The sequence below is a fragment of the Protopterus annectens genome, chromosome 9.part0 (assembly GCF_019279795.1).
Source record: "Protopterus annectens isolate FY-2018-M chromosome 9.part0, PAN1.0, whole genome shotgun sequence".
Lineage (NCBI taxonomy): Eukaryota > Metazoa > Chordata > Ceratodontiformes > Protopteridae > Protopterus > Protopterus annectens.
The window spans coordinates 1,910,889,891-1,910,910,754 of NC_056743.1; the positions used below are offsets into that span (position 1 = coordinate 1,910,889,891).

General features: G+C 45.1%; 1 protein-coding gene across 4 annotated transcripts in view; it reads right to left on the bottom strand.

Annotated features, from left to right (window-relative positions):
• Nucleotides 1-20,864, bottom strand: part of TRIP10 (thyroid hormone receptor interactor 10) — a 1,409,323-nt gene that overhangs the window by 649,372 nt on the left and 739,087 nt on the right. For all 4 annotated transcript variants that reach the window (XM_044084721.1, XM_044084722.1, XR_006366390.1 and 1 more), the window contains exon 4: nt 5,170-5,317. In XM_044084721.1, coding sequence (XP_043940656.1) covers nt 5,170-5,317 — 148 coding nt within the window. The remainder of the gene's footprint in view (nt 1-5,169; nt 5,318-20,864) is intronic.

Here is a 20,864-nt window from a genome sequence, read left to right on the forward strand (position 1 = left end):
GCATAAGAAACAAACAATTGCTCTGATTTCCTGATGTCCTTGGTTCTGTCCTGGTAAAAACATAGTTGTCTGTGTACATCCAAGGAATGTAAGATCCTTTCCCCTTTATTTTGAGGAGTGGGGAAAAAAGTTGGCAAGTGAATAGTTTGATTTAAAGCCACTTTGGAAACCACTTTAGGCATGAAAGTAGGATTAGTCCTTAAAGACACCCTGTCTTGATGAAAAATAATATAAGGTTCCACAGCCATGAGAGCTTGCAACTCTGAAACTCTCCTGGCAGAGGTCAAAGCTAACAGGATGGCTGTCTTCCAAGATAATAACTTTATGTCAGATGTGGCAGCAGGCTCAAAAGGAGGTAAGGTGAGCTTTTCCAAAACATAGTTGAGATCCCAAGCAGGAATGGGAGGAGATCTAGGGGGCCTTAAGTTCTTAGCTCCTCTGAGAAATTGTCTCATGAGTTGGTGGGAAAAGATAGGAGGGTCTGTATTATAATGAGCAGAAATAGCAGAGGCGTGTATCTTAATGGAAGAGAAAGAGAGACCCTTATGTAAGAGGTCTGACAGGTAAAGTAAAATCTGAGGAATGTTAGGAATAAGAGGATCAGAATCCTGAGCCTGCATCCAGGAACAAAATCTTTTCCATTTTCCTGCATAAGATTTTCTAGTGCTAGGACGTCTAGCTTCTAAAATGACATCCATAATCTGCTTGGGTAGGAGAGAATGAATCAAAGATCCTGGATTAACCAGGCCGCCAGGCTGAGAGTTTTGACATGGGAGTGTAGAATCTGATCCTGGTGTTGGGACAGAAGGTTCGGAATCTGTGGTAAAACCCAGGGTTGCTCTAGACAAAGGTTTCTCAGTGTTGGGTACCAAAACTGTCGAGGCCAATTTGGGGCCAGCAAGATTATCATCTTGGGCTTGTCCTGCTTGATCTTTAGTAATAACCGTGGAAGAAGAGGAAAAGGCGGAAAGGCATATCCCGAGAGGTTTCTCCAACTGAATGATAGAGCATCCACTTTCCAAGCTTGATCGTGGAAAGTCCTGGTGCAAAAAATTTGTAGTTGATGATTGAGGTGGGATGCAAAGAGGTCTATGTGAGGACATCCCCAGACTGCTGTAATCATCTTGAATATTTCGGAGTCCAACATCCATTCGTGTGGATCCGAAAGGTTTCTGCTCAGACTGCCTGGAAGTTTTGCTTCCCTGGTAGAAACTGTGCTTGAAGATCCAAGATTGCAAGCTAGGGCTGTGTTCCAAAGATCCATGGCTAGTCTGCAAAGGGGGTAGGAATGAGATCCCCCTTGCTTGTTTATGTACCACATAACTGTGGTGTTGTCTGTCCGTATCAGTAGTTGTCCTGGTTGTAGAAGATTCCTGAAGGCCAACAGAGCTTTCTGAACGGCTAACATTTCCTTTAAATTGATATGCAGGTGCTTCTGATCCTTTGTCCAAAGGCCCTGCAGACAGCTGCCCCGAAAATGGGCTCCCCGTGCATAATCTGAGGCATCCGTGGTTAGAATCTGAATGGCAGGAGGCAGACAGAATGGTTTTCCTTTGTTTAGAGTACATGCCTTGGACCACCAAAGGAATTCCTTTTGAAGACAAGGCAGGACGGAGATCAGTATGTCTAGACTGTGACAATGCTGAGACCATACACTTTTTAGGTACCACTGTATTTTCCTCATATGTAATCTTGCATGTGGTACGAGAAGGATGCAGGAGGCCATGTAACCCAGAGCCTGCAGGAATCTCCTTGTAGATAGCCGAGTTGTAGTTGCCAAGGTTTTGAAAGTTGAAGCCAGCTGTAACTGTTTTTCGTATGTCAGAAATGCCATCTGGGTTGTTGTGTTTAGAGAAGCGCCCAGAAAAATTATCTGTTGTGAGGGTGTCAAATTTGACTTTTTTATGTTTACAGTGAATCCCAGGAACTTGAGAAGATTCTGAACAAACTGTAGATGCTGGAGTAAGACATCCTTGCTGTCTGCCTGAATAAGGCAGTCGTCCAGAGAAGGGTAAATCTGAATTCCCTTGAGTCTGCAATAAGCTACTACTGGAGCCAGGCACTTGGTAAAGACCCTGGGCGCAGTAGACAATCCAAAGGGCAGTGCAGAGAATTGGTAGTGCCTCGATCCTGCCTTGAACCTGAGGTATTTTCTGCGTTCCTGTCTGATGGGAATGTGTAAATATGCTTCTTTTAAATCCAAAGTTACCATCCATGCATTTTTGGTCAGCATTGGTAGTAGCTGCTGTAGAGTAAGCATCTTGAATTTTGGTATCTCTAGAAAAGTGTTCAAGACTGACAGATCCAGAATGGGTCTCCATGAATTTTGCTTCCTGGGGACTAGAAAGAGCCTTGAGTAAAAACCTTGTCCCATCTCTGAAAGTGGAACTATTTCTATGGCTTTCATAGCCAAGAGAGCTTCCACCTGGTTTAATGCCTCTGACCATTGATGTTTTGGAAGATCTGGCCATCTGCTTGGCCTTGGTGGGGTATGAAAATGGAATTTGTAACCTCTTGAAACCACATCCAGAACCCACTTGTCTTGGGTTATATGAGTCCAATTTAGATGAAAAAGAGAAAGTTTTCCTCCGAGAGGGGCTTCCAGGCAAGAAGTTCCTGCAGCCCAACAGAGAGAGTCATTGAGTCTGTTTTCTATGAGCTTGCGACCCGTCTTCTCCTCCCCTAGGGGTGGAAGCAGTCCACTGTCTTGGTCTATAAGAGGCTTGCGTTTGAGGCCTACCTCGGGGGCATCTATATCTACACCTCTGAGGCCTGTCTGAATTGGGAAAGGACCAATTTTTTGTAGGCCAATTCCTGCTAAATCTGGGCGGCTGTACTTGTAAGAAATCTTTAACTGTTTGCATGGACTTTGCCTTGTCCTCCATCTTTTTAATCACGTCTTCAGCTTTAGATCCAAATAAAACATTATGCTGAACAGGAGCATCCAATAATTTAGCCTTTACCTGATCTGGCAAATTTTGTTCCTTTAACCATGCATGCCTTCTAATTACTGTGCCAGAGGCAGCAGCCCTACAAGAAGCCTCCAAGGCATCAAATCCACAGTGTAAACCATGCTTCCCAACTTGTTCAGTGGCATGCAATAAGTCATGTAGTTCCTTATCTGCACAGGCGGAAATGGAAGTTAGCTTTTGCTTTAAAACGGACAGGAGAAATTGCTGGTATTTCAGCATATGAAACTGACAGTTTAAAGCCCTAATAGATAAAGTAGCAGAAGTGTACACTTTTTTGCCCCATCTTTCTAAAGATCTGGAATCCTTCTCAGTGGGAATGGGGGTTTTAGCAGAAGCGGCCTTAACTCCCTTAGGATCCTGAGAAATGGTTTCAGGATCAGCAGTAGGGTTCTTGTATAAAAACTGGTGGGAATCAGGAACCCTATAATATGTCTGGCTTAACAGGAGCTGGAGGAAGAGGGTCAGGAGTTAAGTTAGCCTCCGAAAAAGCATCATCCACAATATCCAAAATAGGAGGAATAGCCAGGGGTCTGTGTTGGGGAAGAAGAAAATCCCTTAGTCTTTTCTTAGATTCAGAGTACTCCTGTCCTTCCCAGTGGAAATGTTCCCTCATTTCATGCAAAGTTTCCCAAAAAGAGAAATCCTCAGGGGGAGAAGCTGAAGGAATGGATTCCTCAGCATCAAAATCCTCATAAGGAGAGAAAGAATATTCCTGGTCAGAAGAAGAAAAAGAAGAAACAGAAGCCTGATCAGAGGAGTCATAATATACTTCCTGCCTTGGCCTTTTATCTGGAGGGGGATGTGAACCCCTAATCATAGTAAGCAAGTCCTCCGCCATTTTAAGTAACTGTTTCTGAGACTTGGGAGCCGGATCAGAAGAAGCCTGGGTTGCAGTCTTTGATTTGGAAGGAGTCTTTGCCTTTGTCTTTGGCTTTGCCTTTATAAGAAGCTGAGTAGGCCTGAAAACCCCTTCGGAAGCCGGTACCTGCACAGCGGCTCCGGACCCATCCGAAGGAGCATTGTCCGAAGGTCCAACTGAAATATTCAAAGGCCTAGTTGGCTTCTCATGGGAGTCCGTTTCGGCTATCGGTTCCGAAATGGCCGACGACAGGGGCTGCAAAAGCGCCTCACTGACGACGGCCGAACCTGAAGCTGGCTCTGCTTGTGCGATATCGTCTGATTTGGACCTTGGAGACCTGTCTTTGTCCTTGCGCCGTTTGTGAACTCCGGTAGACGGAACCGTATCAGACGACATTTTGTAATTAAAACGCCTACCGAAGTAACGAAAAGCAAAATCGTACCTTCGTTTAATAGTACGTTGATTGAATCTACCACAAAACTGACAACTAGCTACATCGTGGTCAGGGCCTAAGCAAGGAATACAGTAAGAATGAAAATCCTTATGAGGTATTTGCTTCCCACATGAAATACAATTATTAACTTTTTCTGACATCGGACTGGAGCAAGAAAAAAGTTTCCCAACGGGGTACTTAGCTTTGAGTAGGAGAAGAAAGTCTTCGGACTGAAGTTTGATTAGAAAAAATTGTCAGGAGTCAGCCGACCGGCACTTGCGAACTGCTATCACCACAGGGCAAGAAAGACTGGAGAACATGGCGTCGGCTGTCAGCTTTGTACTCCTGGCGCTCTGACGTCAGGGAGCACGGCTGAACAGCCGACGCCGGACCCAGACTTTGGGATTCTGGCCGACCGAGGACTGCCTGCCGGCAGGGGAGAACCCTACAGTCATGACTGCAACAGTGAAACACGATGAATATCAAGAAACAAAAGAAAGCAGCACTCCTGTACTTTTACAGAAAAGGAAACACAATAGCCAGCATGTTACGCACACAACGGCGTTACTCCGCGTCTACACACCGATTGTTTTCATTTCCTTCTTTACCGGCTGGGGAAGGAAAAAGGGTCTTTCAGAGCGGACCCAGGTACCCTTCCCTGATTAACTGACTTAATGACATATACAGTGTATAATGTACTATCAGACATACAGTGCACAAAGTACTCACTGCAGGAATCAAACCAAAGACTAAACAAGGAAGTTAACAGCTCAGCCAGACACATTCATAAAGAAATTCAGATTCAAAGGGGATGGAATTCACTTCAAGTAAAAGCTACTGACTTCTCCGAATTACAGATGAGCAAGCAGAGGAAACATGCCAATCAGCAGATGACATTTTATTACCACTTTTCTTTCTTGCTTGATCTCCTGAGAATATTTAATAATGTCTGCACAGATATTCATGGTCATGTTCTCCGCTATAACTTCTCGCTGACCGGCAAAGTCATTCAGCTCCTTCAGAATACTCAGGAATGATTGATATTGTGAAAACCTGCAGACAAAAATGCAGACATGAATAAGGAACAGCCACAAAATGTCAATACAGGTATAAACAAATAACGTGACCACCACCACAATTAGCAACACACCCCACAACAAAGTAACACAATGCAGACAATTAACCCCTGCTGAAAACAGTATGAGAATTCAATGTGTCCAGGTCTCCACACAGCAACAGTACAATGCAAATGGTACATAAAAGCCGCATTCAGAAAGTAATCATGTTCTACTGTGAAGCAATTTGTAGTAAAAGAAAAGTGTCAAAACAGTAGCCCGGTATGCAACTAGGAAACAGAAGGGTCCTCCCCTAGCATACATCCAGATCAGGAGGCATTTACCCAATGCAGTTGGGCCTGTACACAGTTCGCCCAAAAAATGCCCTGCAATCTGGGCAATAAAAAGCTCCTCCTGGGCATATGCACAAGACAGGGTTAAGCACACAGATCTGCTGGTAATGCACACAGCACAAGCTTTTGCAGTAAGCTCTCTTAGCTACCCATCACAAGGTGTAAAATGCAGTGCACTCACAGCACTAGCACAAGGATTACCTTATACAACTCCTCCATGCAACTGGCAATGAAAGAAGTATTTATTACTGTTTGGTGTATCTCATTCTAAGCCTTTTAGTTTAAGCACTTGGGCATCAGACCAGTTGTTTTACATTAAGAAGGTTTGTGGTCTGCAGTGTAGTGGCAGAACAGGTAGCTTACATCCTTCTAAGTTGGGAACTGCTGATTGAGGGCTCAGCGTCTGTTATTCTAAAAGTGTATTAATTCTGGTTTAAGCACTTACAGGTTCATAGGTTCATACTAGGCTATCTGCCCTAGGGCATTTATAAGCCTAGCCAGAGTGTGTATGGCTTTCACCACCCATATTAAATTAATTTCGCTATGCCCTTTTTCAAGGTTAGTATACTGTGCCTCTGTCTAACAGTGACACAGAAGTGATACCCGGGGTAAACCTGCGATCTCCCATCCACTCATCAAGATTCCTCTTGAAGAGAGTCAATGAGGTACTCTGCCTAACCTGGACTGGGATTTTATTCCAGAGTGAAGGGAGCCTCTGGGTTATGAATCTGTCCCTCCAGCATGTCCTATTTATTTCAGTGCTGAGGTTCAAGTCCCTCGAGCGTGTAGCTCAATGGGATTTGGATTTTCTGAGGTGCAGCATGTCCATTAATTCCGGGTTGGACATGGCTTTATACGTCAGGCACAGATTGCCTCTGAGCAGGCGGTATGCCACTGAGTAGAGCTGGAGTTTCTTTAACCGGGCAGCATACGGTATCTGTTTGAGCCCCTTGATCCTCTTGGTGAGGTACTTTTGGGGTCTTTCCAGTTGCTGCAGGTGTCTGGTAAGGTACATCCCAAAGGGGCATTGTACTCAATTATGGGCCTGATGAGGGATGAGTAAAGAGGCACGATGACCTCCCCTGATCTAGATGTGAATCCCTTCATGATTAGGTGGGCTATATAAAATGTTTTTCTAACCACTTTGGCCACGTGGTTGTTAAATGAGAGATTGCTATCAACTTGGGTCCCCAGGTCCCTAATTACTTCTTCTGTACTTAATGGATTACCACCTATGTGGTAATTTGTGGGCACTTTGTTTTTGCCAAAGGGATGACTATACACTTTTGGCGTTTAGCTTGAGGCCATGGCTCTGGCACCAGTTGTCTGTTTCTATGAGGCCCTTTTGGAGGATGCTTGTGTCGGCTGGAGAGTCTATTATGGCGCCCAGTTTGCAGTCATCTGCAAACTTGGTCAGCCACAGTCCTTCCATGTTGGCCTGTACCTCCGAGAAATATATACCGAACAAGAGAGGTCCCAGGACTGAGCCTTGTGGGACGCCACTTGTAACTGGTTTGGAGTCTGACATGGCTCCAGCTATTCTAACCATGTGGGTTCTGTCCTTGAGCCAGTTTGCTACCCATCTAGTGACATAGGGGTTTATATTTAAGCTGGTGGGGTATTGTATCAAAGGCTTTTGCGAGGTCCAGGTACGCTGTGTGGACCACCTTCCCCTTGTCAATGGCCTTGGTGACGGTTTCAAAGAAATCGACCAGGTTCAAGAGGCAGGATCTGCCCTTAACAAAGCCGAACTGGGTAGGATCCAGTGTCTGCAGGTCCCCAATATCTTTATTTATAAGGTCCATGATGATCCTTTCCATAGCTTTGCAGACCAAGCTAGTGAGACTTATGGGGCGATAGTTTCCAGGATCCGTTGAGGCACCACCTTTGTGGAGAGGGACCACTGTTGCTGTACGCCACTCTTTGGGTACATATCCTGTAGTAAGGCTGAGATTGAACAGTAGTTTTAGGTTTGGGTTTAGCTCTTCTTGAAGTTCATGTAGGACGCAGCCCGGGACACTGTCTGGTCCCACTGATGCTGTGTTTCTTGCTTTGGAGAGGGCAGCTCTTACCTGAGCATCTGAGATGTCAGGGGGGCAGCACTCTGCTGGGATAGATATTAGCCCTTTTGGTGGGGGGGGGGCAGTTTGCGCTGAACCTGTCAGCTAGGATGTTGGCAATGTCTGTGGGTTCGGTGTATTTTTTGTCATTTTGGACTAATTCTGAGCATATCTGGGAATTCCCACCCAGGTTCCTAACATAACTAAAGAAAGCCTTGTGATTATCCTTAGTGTCCTGTGCAATTTTTCTCTCGAAGCTGGCCTTAGACGATTTTATGCGTGCCCGTAGTTTTTTGCTAATACTGATCAGAGATGCCTTCCCTTTTTGGGATTTTGCTCTATCATGTAGTAGCTTCCTCCTTCTATTGTATAGTTTGTTTATGGGTGGGGTCCACCAGACAGGACATCTGCCTTTGGAGGATTGGGTCTTGGTTTTATTTGAGATTGCATGATCCATGCATTCCTGAAGGTGTTCATAGAATGCGTTTATAAAGGATTTTGCGGTCTGGGCCGTATTATCCACAGGCCCCGGGGGCTTTGAAGGATTCCACCTTGGTTTTGAGGAGTGTGAAATTTGCTTTAGAGAAGTTTTTCACTGTGGTTTTCTGGGCATGGGGTGGGGTCGGGATGTGAATATCCAGTGAGATTAGTTTATGGTCTGATCTTACCAGTGAGGGATACACTTCTGGTCTGGAGCATAGAGTACCCATGTTGGTGATGATCAGGTCCAGTATGTTTTCCCCTCTTGTGGGAGTGGTAACAAGTTGTTCCATAGCATTTGAGTTTATAAATTCTAGGAACCTTTGGGCTAGGGTGTTGGAGCTAGAGTAATGCTCCCAGTCTATGGTTGGGTAGTTGAAGTCACCCAATATAATGGTGTTTGGAGAGACCTTCATATTTTCCAGTGTTCTCAGGAAGACCGAGTGGGGTTCCTGGGTTTGGGAGGGTGGTCTGTAGCAGGCTATAAACTGGAAGGCAGTTTTACCCACTGTTAGTTGCACATGGATAGTCTCTGATGCTTCGTGCTGTGCCACCAACATGGAGGTGTGGGTATCTTTAATGAATATTGATACTCCCCCTCCTTTTGTGTTTCGGTCCAAGTTTTGGGGCCGAAAAGCATGGTATGAGGTATAACCTGGTAGTGCTGGGGTGCTCTCGAGAGCCTTGAACCAGGTTTCTGTTACTGCACAGATATCGATGTTCTCCATGCTAAGGAGAGTTTCAAGTGCGTGCATCTTGAGGTTTAGACTTCTGGCGTTGAGTAGCATTACTCTTAGTTTCTTATCCCTTGTGATACCTATGGAGGTGGGTTTGTCTTTTGAGCCTTGCCTAAAAAAGGCACTATGGGGGTAGCAAGAGCCTTTGCCAATATCCGAAAGCCCAGGGGTGACAGGTGCAAGTCGTCCCTAGCAAAGCATCGTGGCTTGTCGAGCATGTCATCCCAGGCTGACAGGCATTGGATCCCCTTTGAATGACACCAATACTTAAGCCAATTGTTGAAATTGATAATCTTGTCTTCATACTGTGGCATCATTCTTGGTGAGGGTAAGATGCTACTCAAGGTCAGGGTCATACCGGCCTGGGCTACATGCTCAGAGAGCTCCTCTATGTCTCTTTTCATGTAGTCCAGGGAGGTACGTCTCAGGTCATTCACACCAGCATGGACAATGACAGAGTCATATTTGTACTTGCCTTGGAGTGACCTGAGTGCTTGTGTTATGTGGCAGATCCTAGCGCCCGACAGGGAGCTCATCGTGATCTTCTCCTTGTTCAGCCTGGTGAGTGGGATGTCAGTGTGCCTGATGATAGAGTCACCTATTACAAGTGTATCATGTGTGTTGTTTAGCCTTAAGGGCTGTGACTGTTCGGCACACTGGCTTTGTGAGCTGTGTGTTGCACGTGTTTTGTTTTGGGGCAGCGGTTGCTTGGGTGTCTGCTTTGGAGGTCTCTGCTGCTTAGGCAGATTTTTATTTAGAGCCTCCAAGTATGTTTTTGTGTGTTTATGTGTCTGGTTTGCTGTCGTGGTAGGTCTATGTGAGACTGGAATTGTAGTGAGTATGGTTTCCTTCTCCTCCTGACTGGTTATGCCAGTACTGAGTTGAGAGAGCTTAGCCTCCAGTTTGGCTATATGGTTGCATCTCTCACATGTGTTGGAATTTGTTGGGAGGAGGAGAGGGCTGTCTGTGTACGAGGCAGTTGTAACATTGCCTCAAGATTCCCAGATTCACCAGCTGGACTGGAGAGGAGATTGACAACTGACCTTTGGACATGCTAGAATAGTATTGGGAATTTCTTTATAATTGAAAAAAATGGCCAATGGGGAGCAAGGTACTCCAGGGGGAGTTTGTGAGGGTGTAGTGCTTTTAATTTTTTAGTGCTGACTTATATAATTGCTTTAGTGAGCAAGTGCCAGGTAACCTAATGCAAAAATGACAAACAGTAACTTTCAAGTGAAACAAGGAAATAAGTACAGTAAGCAATGCAGACATCACTAGGGCTCCACAGAAGCGCTGAAAAGCCACGTTTTAGGTGGAATTAGCGTTCCAGGGAAATAACAAGCAAACAAACAAAGCTAGATTCAGCAGGCCTGGATCTAGTCTATGCTACAGCAAACAAGGTGCACCAATTACAGTAAGAAATAGTTCAAATATGCAGGCACTATAAGCCTTTAACCAGAAATTCCCAGCTAAGAAGGGCAGAGTCCAGCCTCTTCTCCCACAAGAGTGCAGACCATGAACCTTCTTAATGTAAAATAACTGGCCTGAAGCCTTGGTGCTTAAACCAGAACTAATACACTTTTAGAATAACAGACACTGAGCCCTCAATCAGCAGTTCCCAACTTAGAAGGATGTAAGCTACCTGTCCTGCCACCACAGTGCAGCCCACAGACCTTCCTAATGTAAAACAACTGGTCTAAAGCCCAAGTGCTTAAACTAAAAGGCTTAGAATAAGTTACACCAAGCAGTAATAAATACAATTGAGTACTTTTAAGATGACGCAAAAGCAAAATAAAGTAGGAAAAAACACAAATACAGTAAAAGCAGATAAAAAAATTTTTTTTTTTTTTTTTTTTTTTTTTTTTTAGTGGAAAGAGAGAAAGGAAAGAGAGAAAGGAGTAGCCGAAACTAAGCTGATTGGCCTTCTCAAATGTTCTCCCTGTACTGGGTAGAATGAGGTAATGACACTAGACTGGGAGGAGGGTTCCCAGATCAAATTTACACTAGGGGTGGGCAATTGCAAAGCCACCAACTATAAAAACACTATACCAACAGGGAGGAAGGGTGGGAAACAAACTGCAGAAATGTTTCTCACAGCTGAAAAGCAGCAGTGAGCCTTTAAATGAAAGTTTTAAACAGCTAAAGGAGCCTCTAGAAAAAAAGAGTTTAACTGTAACCAGTTATCAGAAACAAACAACCCAACAGATGCTTAATAAAGGTGGACAATTTCCAGTTAATACCTCACACACAGTGAAACTAGCTAGACAAATACACAGTACACAAAGTGCTATAAATAACAAAGAAATAAAGAACAAAATAAACAAAAAACAGGATACTTAATGTTATATATTATAGCTCAGAGTTTCCTCAGTGTCCTTCCTTCGATCAGTTCACTGTGAAATGGCAGAGCATTCACAACTGAACTTCTTAGGTAACAGAAAGTTGAAACCTGAGACAGTTTTTAAGAAAGAAATCTCAAAAGAAACAATGAGGTGCTTAGTCTAAGCTGTAGTCCAGGTGACCTCAGTCAGCCAATGACCTCAAACAATTCTCTCTCACAGAAATGCCTGATGGGACAAAGGATTACTGTATAGCATGTGGACCCCTGAGGGAGTGCTAGAGAGTGAGAGAATACAGCAACTGGTAGTGCCCAGAGCCTACCGTCTGGCATTTCTAGCCATAGCCCATGACATTCCATTTGCAGGTCATATGGGCATAAAACGTACAGACGTATTATGCAGAACTTTTATTGGCCTGGGATTTACAAAGATGTAACATGGTACTGCAGGACCTGTGAGCAGTGCCAAAAGGTAGGCAAGGCAGGAGACAAGGTGAAAGCTCCTTTAATGCCTTTGCCTGTGATTGAGGAGCCATTTCAGAGGGTAGCTATGGATATTGTGGGGCCTCTGAGTACCCCAAGTTCTACAGGGAAAACGTATATCCTAGTGGTAGTAGATTATGCTACCAGATACCCTGAGACGGTGGCCCTGCCCTCCATTGAGGCACAACAGGTGGCAAATGCTTTGTTAGAAATTTTCAGCAGGGTAGGTTTTCCAAAAGAAATACTGACTACGAAGGTACCAATTTCATGTCAGACCTGCTCTATACTCAAGACAATGCTACGGGCATTTGCAGACCAGTTTAAGAGAGACTGGGACAAATATTTGCCCCATCTGTTTGCTTACAGAGAGGCATCCCAGGAATCCACAGGTTTTTCACCCTTTGAGTTGCTGTACTGGCACAGGGTGAGGGGACCTCTAGATTTGATTCGAGATGAGTGGGAGGGTGTGTGTGTGAATCCCACAAGGCGTCTGTTGTGGTATATGTCCTAAACCTCAGGACAAGGCTCAGGGAACTCATGGCCTTGGCCCAGGAGAATTTTGCAGATGCCCAACAGCAGAAAAAGGTCTGGTATGACAGGAATGCTTGAGCCAGAGAGTGTGCTGTAGGGCAGCAGGTAAAGTTTATCATTCCTGTCACACACAACAAGCTGCAGGCAGCTTGGGAGGGACCCTACAAGGTGATAAGGAAGGTCAGTGATGTTAACTACATGGTAGAACTGCTAGGTAGGAGGCATGGGTACAAATTGTACCATGTTAACATGATGAAACCTTACCATGACAGGGAGGCCCTTCTGCTGAGTATTTACAGTGGATGGCAAGAAGAGTCTGAGGGGGATCTGGTGAGTGACCTCCTCAGTGGGGCTCGAACTGACACCTCAGTGGAAGGGGTAAGCAAATGTCCCTGCAGTTATCACCTACCCAGGTTTGAGAAATCCTAGCAGTGTTACAGGAGTTTGGTGGCATGTCCACTGGGAAACCAGGGTGCACCCACCTGGTGCAGCACCATATGGATACAGGACACCAAAAGGCCTATTAAGCAGGTCCCTTATAGGGTGCCTGAGAGAGTCAAACTCTGAAGGAGGAGATACAGGAAATGATGGAACTAGGAGTAATTCAGGAGTCCAGCAGTCCCTGGGCCTCCCCCAGTGGTGCTGGTATCAAAGAAGGGTGGCAGCACCAGGTTGTGTGTGGACTACAGGAAATTAGTCACACAGTCAAGATGCTTACCCCATGCCTAGGACAGATGAGGCCCTAGAGCACCTAGGACAGATGAGGCCCTAGAGCAGCTGGATAGGGCTAAGTATCTTACAGCCATTGATCTTACCAAGGGGTACTGCCAGGTGCCCTTGACTGCCAGAGCTAGAGAGAGGTCTGCCTTTGTGACTCCTTTTGGCTTGTATGAGTTTACAAAGATGCCCTTTGGGATGCAAAATGTCCAGTGACTTTCCAGAGGCTAGCAGATCATACCCTAGCTTACATGGATGATATTGCTATCTACAGCCATTCTTGACAACAGCACCTTCAGCACATCAGGGAGGTGCTGGGCAGATTATAGAGGGCAGGACTGACCATTACGCCGAGCAAATGTCAGGTGGTATGGCAGAGGATTCCTACCTGGGACATAGAGTGGGGAGTGGTAATATCAGGCTAGAACCTGCCAAAGTAGAAACCACTCAGGCATGGTCTGCCCCTCTTACCAAAAATTAGGTGATGGCATTCTTAGGGACAAGCAAGGCACTATAGAAAGTTTGCCCCCAATTATAGTCTCATAGCTGCTCCCCTCACAGACCTGACAAGGAAAAAAAACAGGCCAGATAAGGTAGTGTGGACCCCAGCATGTCAGCAGGCTTTCCAGAAGCTTAAAGGAGCTTTGAAAGGACCCCCTGCGTTAGCCAGTTCAGATTACACCAAATATGTTCTGCAGGTGAATGCTTCAAACCATGGGGTGGGGGTTGTATTTTGCCAGGTTTCCTCAGTGGGAGAAGAACACCCAGTGCGATATCTCAGTCACAGGCACCAACCCAGGAAGGAATGCTATGCAGCTGTAAAAAGGAATGTCTTAGCCATAGTGTGGGCACTGCAGAAACTTCAGCCTTACCTGTATGGAAGCAAATTCACTGTAGTTACAGACCACAATCCCTTAACATGGCTACGTCGAGCCAGCCAGCAAAATGTCCAGTTATTAAGGTGGAGCCTAGGATTGCAGGCATATGATATGACAGTACAGTACAGTAGTGCGGTCAGCAATGCCAATGCAGATGGGCACTTCAAGACTGGGAATGGGGTAAGGTATTCCCAGACAGGCTCATACCTCTCGTCAATGTTTCTCAAGGGGCACTTGAAAAACTAGCTTGAGTTTCTGGGGGGGGGTGTAGAACTATGATGTTGCCAGCCCAGCTCTCTGGAATTTTGTAAATAATTCAATGTCATTTGTGAATATTGATATGATTTATACAAAATTGTATGTTATGTACTGAGCTTCAAGAATGTAACCACAGTGTACCCTACTGGAAAAGAACAGAAATGTATATAAACTATACACCAGTGCAAATGTATGTTTTAATAATAGAAACTGGAATATACAGAGTTAACTTGCAAAACTTCAAGAAGTTGGAATCCACATGTTTCACAATTTTATCTCTCAGTTTCAATGCAGCAAGCAGACACAATGTCTAGAGCTAGAAGTTCTTATATCGTCTTGAAAGTAATTTTAATTACCAAGTTTAAAATGTAAAGTGTTTTATTGCTTCCTAGCAGCTGCACATCTGAGAGATATGTACTTCTCACACAGAGATGATAAAATTCTGTTGGTATCTGTTAGGCTGGGAACTGAAGGCAGGTGGCAGAGTGATGCCATCCAAGCTGACCCAGCAGTAATGTTTGATAGTAATTTAAGAACCATCTCAGAGTAGAGAAAGACTTTGCATTTTTTGTATCTTGTCTTGGACCTAGAAACAACCATTCAGCACTTCTGCCTTATGTTGCTCTGTAAGCAAGTTATTTAGGACATAGTATTGTTTAGATATAGATAGGAACATAGTAAATATTAGTTTAGATGTTTTCTGTATTTATTTGAGACTGTCCTGCAATGTTGTTTTAAAATATTTCCTGTGATTCTGAACTCTGTAGTTACTGTGTTGAGTACCATCTTGTTCTTTTATTATTTATTACTAAATATATATAAACCCATCTTTGTGGCTGATATTTGTGAAACATATTTAAGCTCTTAAGAGTACTTGCATATGTATAAGGTAATATGTACAGGCCACTCCTAAATAGCCTTGCTCTTGGTCACAATTACCATTTGGATAATAATAATATTACACAGTAGGATTGGGCACCATTTGTAAGAGTCTAAGAGTAGCTGATAAATAGTGGCTAGTGGTACTGATAACTACCTTATAGTCTAGGCAGAAGAGGACATAGCTATTAAACCTGTTCCAACCTTCCCCAGGAGTATCTGTGTGTTTGTATATAAATCAAATCTCAAAGAATGTGTGTGCATGTGTCTCAGCTACTTGGCCAGGGACACGAAGCACTGGTTGGACACAGAGGGTGCTGGAGGTTTTGGCTTGACCACTCAGCTCTGATCTTAACCCTATCGGTGTGCCAGTGGATAGTCTTACTGGGGATGTGGAGAAAGAGGCAGAAACCAGCCTGGGCCAGTGCAGGGGCATCACATAACATTTCAAACATTTAAAATAAATATCAGAAAAGTGATTCTGGAGAATTTTTCCATTCCCCCAGATCAATAGTGACCTACATTCCCTTAAATAATAAAAAGAAAAAAAAACACAACAGATCAAACTTTTTAGAAATGTGAATATAAATTCCTCAAATACATAACATAAACTCATGGTTTACATTTAAAAAGGACTACACTATCAAATAGTTAATCATAGCAAGGCAGTAGTAAGGGAAATGGAAACTTGCATAATATTAAAAAAAACTGGATTTTGTTGCAGAATTTTCCAATTGAAAAAAGAAAAGGCTGAACTCTGAAGATAATGCAAATATCATGCTTGCCTTTTCAAAGCTAAATATGAGACTCGAAACGTGCCTTACACACTCCACAACTGTGTACCAAACATTGTAAATGCATGATATAGGACTCTCAGCATGTCATTTAATCAGACATCGATCTCGGGCACATGAATCACATGACTCTGCTTACCCTGACCCGAATTCTTACTCACATTTTTCCTCTCTCTGCATGCCCGACTACAACTCTCATACTCCTGAAATGTCCTTACCTCTATCTCTTCTATCCGGTAGGTTCTAATGCATCACAAACACCTTTCAGGAAACAGCTCTAAACTGAACTGAAACAGCTAACAGGCTGTACAAGATGTCTGGCTCAGTAAATGTAAAACATTCTAATACTAGGGTTGTGCCTGGTCTCAGATCACAATGAGCTTATGTGCTCAAAAAGTACACTTGTGTACACTTACCATAAATGTAAGATGCCCCTGGTGGGAACTCCTCTGAGGAATGCTGTGGAAGTGGAGGCTGCCCTAGTGGAATGGGTAAGAATGGACTTAGGGGGTGGTTTCCCATGTAATCTGTAACGGAAATGGATACAGTGTGATATCCATTTGGAAATGGTTTGCTTGGAAATGGGCTTCCCCTCTGGCCCTGGGGCAAAGCTGACAAGAAGTTGGTCTGTTTTCCTGAAGGGTTTGGTATGGTCCAGATAGTATCTAAGCTGTCTGTGCATGTCTAGTCAGTGTAGAATTCTTCCCCCTTATTTTGAGGGTTAGGAAAGAAGGTGGGTAGATGTATGGCCTGGTTGAGAGTCACGTTAGATACCGCCTTGGGCATAAAGGAGGGGTTAGTCCTCAGGGAGACCCTGTCTGCATGGAAAATGATGAAGGGCTCAATGGCCATCAGTGCCTGAAGTTCTGAAACCCTTCTGGCTGAGGTGATCGCTAGTAGGTAAGCAGTCTTACAGGACAGGTAATTTCAGTTCTGCTGAAGCAGCAGGTTCGAAGGGTGGTAAGGTTAGTTTTTCCAAAACATAATTCAGGTCCTAGGGCTGGGGTGGCTGGCCTTCTAGGAGGTCTGATATTAGAAGCCCCTTTGAGGAATTCTTTAATCAAAGGATGACAGAACAGGGGCTGATCTGTATCAAAATTAGCTAGAAGAGAAGGAGAGGCCACTATTGAGCAACTCCGCTAGGTAGTCCAGGATAAGAGGGATGGAAGGTTGTGAGGACCTGCCCCCTCTGGACTGGCTCCAGCAGCAGAATCTTTTCCATTTCCCTGCGTAAGATTTTCTGGTGGTGGGCCTTCTGGCCTCTGTGATAATGTCTTGGACCAGTGTGCTTAACAGGGGCCCCTTGTTTGCCTTTAGGAGTATTAGCCATGCTGATAGTTTGAGAGTCTGCAAGTCTGGGTGTAGCATCCCCCCCCACCTGAGTTTAAGAGGTCTGAGATCAGGGGAAGCTGCCTGGGAGGCTGTGATGTCAGGCTGCGCAGTAAGGGGTACCAATAACTGTCTGGGCCAATCTGGAGCAATGAGGATGGCCTTTGGTCTCTCTTCCCTTATCTTGATCAGTACCTTGGGAATAAGGGGCAGAGGAGGGAATGCGTACACAAAGAGGGAATTTCTTGGGAAGGTCAAGGCATTCACCTTCCATGCTAGCTGGTGATACTCCCTGGTACAACATTTTTTTCAGCTGGTGGTTGAGGTGTGAAAGCAAAGAGATCTACCTCCGGAGTTCCCCACTCTGAGCGACTTGCAAAAAGATTTTTCTGTGGAGCTGCCATTCGTGGGGGTCCAGTAAGTTTAAGTGGTCTGACAGGGTGTTGTTGATCCTTGGTAGGTATTGGGCTACTAGGTGTAATCCCACGGAGGAGGCCGTCAGCCATAGGTTCATGGCTAGCCTGCACAGAGGGTAAGGTTGGGTCCCTCCCTGTTTGTTGATGTACCACATTACTGTGGTGTCTGTTTAGATAAGGAGAACCCTTGGCCTGAGACGGGGTTTGAAGGCTATCAGGGCCTTCATTTCCTTCTGGTTGACGTATAAGGGGAAGGTGCCGGGCATCCCAAAAACCTTGGGTGCACCTACCTGCTAGGTGAGCGCCCCAAGCCATAGCTGAGGTATCGGTGGTGATGGTCTGCCCGGTAGGGGGGAGGATGAAGGGAAGACCCTTGTTCTTGGCACAGGCCCCTGCCCACCAAAGAACCTCGGCCCTTATTTAAGGGATCAGAGGGAGAGAGGTCTCTAGAGGCCGAGAGTGCTGACACCAAAGGTTCTTTAGATACCAATGAGGTTTCTCATGTGAAGCCTGGCCAGACGAATTAGAAGGATGCAAGATGGCTTGTACCCCAAGGCTTGCAGGAACATCCTCGCCGTGAGGTGACTTCTGGAAGCCAGCTGGGTGAAGTAGAGAGGCAGGAAGCTCTGCTCTTCTGGGGATAGGAAGGCCATTTGGGATGCTGTGTCCAGCAGAGCTCCCAAGAAAAAGATTTTCCTGGAGGAGGTTTGCTTTGATTTCTTCTCGTTGATGGTGAACCCTAAGGAGGTTAGGAGGGTTTTGACAAAGAGGAGGTCCTGGAGGAGCTTTTCTTTGCACACTGCCTGAATGAAGCAGTCGTACAGATAAGGCTAAATCTGTACATTTCTCTGTCTGCAAAAATGCTACGGCTGGGGCTAAGCATTTGGCGAATACCCTGGGTGCACTAGATAAGCCAAAGGGTAGCGCAGAGAACTGAAAGTGTTGTAAGCCTGCTCTGAAGCACAAGAATTTCCTGCAGGATTCCCTTATGGAGATGTGGAGGTAGGCATCTTTTAGGTCTAGGGTCACTAACCAGGCATTTTTTGTCAACACAGGCAAACACTGCTGCAAAGTTAGCATTTTAAATTTGGGGACCACCAGGGAGGTGTTCAGAATGGATAGATCAAGGATGGGGCACCAAGTGCCCTCTTTTCTGGGAACAAGGAATAGTCTGGAATAAAAGCCTTTGCCTGATTGATCTGATGGAACAGATTCAACTGCCCCTGGGATATATGAGAGTTTGGATTTGTTTCAATGCCTCTGCCCACTGATTTGGAGGTAAGTCTGGGTATCCTCTTAGAATTGGGAGTTCATTGCAAGAAAATTTCTATCCGTGAAAAATGATCTTTAAGACCCACTGGTCCTTTGTTACAGAAAGCCAATTTTCTTTGCAGAGGAGAGCCTTCCTCCTAGCTTTTGGTGAGTGAAAGGAGGGCAGAGGGGGGAAGAGGGAGTCATTGAGAGTTTTTGTCATAGAAGGATGGCTTAGACCTCCCTGCCTTTGGAGAGGAAGTGGTCCACTGTTTGGTTCTCTGCTGTCCCTGGGATAGGGACCTGGATTGTCTCTCCCTGCGGAGTTTACCTTGCCCCTGTCTGCTAGGTGCAGGAAAGGGTCAGTGCTTAGAGGGAAAATTCCTGCTGAACCTAGGAGGCTGAGCCTGAAAGAAATATTTTACTGTTGGCATAGATTTTGCTTCGCCTTCCACCTTTTTAAACCTCTTCTGCTTTTACTCCAAACAAGCTGTCCTTATCCAAGGGTGCATCAATTCATTTAGACTTGACATAAGGAAGAGGTTGTTCCTTCAACCATGCATGTCTCCTAATGACAGATCCTGACACTGCTGCCCTGCTTGAGGCTTCTAAGGCGTCATATCCACAGTGTAATGAGTGTTTGGCCACTTGACAAGTAGAGTGCAGTAAATCTGCTAACTGTTTTGAATTGGCACAGTCAGGAAAAGTTGAAATCTTTTGCTTTAGTAGTTCCAAAGTGTGTTGTTGATATTTTAACACATGGAATGGACAGTTGAAAGCTCTGATAGCTAAGGTTACAGAGGTGTATACTTTTTTTACCCCATCTGCCCAGAGCTCTGGAATCCTTGTCAGAAGGAGTAGGATTCTTTGCAGAACTAGCCTTAGCTCCTTTAGGTCCTTGTGTAATGGCCTCCGGGTCAGCAACAGGATTTCTGTACAGGTATTTGTGAGAATCTGGTACTCTAATACCGGTCAGGTTTTCTGGGAGCAGCTGGGAAGGCATCAGGAGCTAAGCTGGATTCATGAAAGACATCATCCACCACCTCTAAGATACGAGAGATGGCCAAGGGTCTGTGTTGGGTCAGGTCTAAAAACTCTCTTAGTCTTTTCTTAGACTGAGGGAAGTCCTGGGATTCCCAGTGGAAATGTTCCCAGAGGGGGTGAAGGGTTTCCCCAAAGGAAAGATCTTCTGGTGGGGAGGCAGAAGGAATGGTTTCCTCTGCATCTGAATCCTCATAAGCAGTCAAAGGTTGTTGTTTCTCTTTGAAATCTGAATAACCAGATTCCTCAGAAACCTGTTCTGTCATTATTTCAGGAGAAGGGTGTTTTTTCCTTTTAGAAGTTCTGGCCAGACTACCCCTGATAAGGGAGAGAAGATTCTCCCCCATTTTAAGCATTTGGGCTTGGGGAGGTGGAGCAGAAGTAAAATGGTGCTAGAGGTAGATTTTCTAGGAGTGGCCTGGATTCTAGGCCTAAGAGTATCCATCAGTCTGAGAGAAATGGTAGTCGGATGAGAAGACATCATTTTTTGTCTAGAATCAGTAGTGTGAAAGGCCTCCTCAGAAGCTGGTGCCTGCATCGCGGCTCCGGACCCACCTAGGCAGAGACAACCAAAGGCTCGGAATACAAAGATTTCTGCGGCATACCAGACTCCGAAAGGGTCTCAGTAGAGGCCTGCGTAGATATCGTACTGGGCATCAGGGGCTGTGAAAGCGCCTCACTGAATTCCAGAAAACTGATGACCTGCTTAGCGGTAGCGTCGTCAGAAGGTTTAGCCTTGTGTGGACTGTCTCTATCTTTACCTCTACGTTTTTTTTTGGAATGTCTACGGATTGGTGGATGACTGATGCCATTTCAGAATGCAAAGATGGAAGACAAAAATACCTGTCTGCAATAAGAGCTCTACGATGAATGGTGCTCGCATTAAAGAGGGCACAGAACCAGCAACAGGGGACGTCGTGGTCTGGGCCTAAACAAGTGACGCAGTATGAATGATGTCAGTTTGTTGGATCTGCTTTCCACAGGAAGACAATTAACTTTT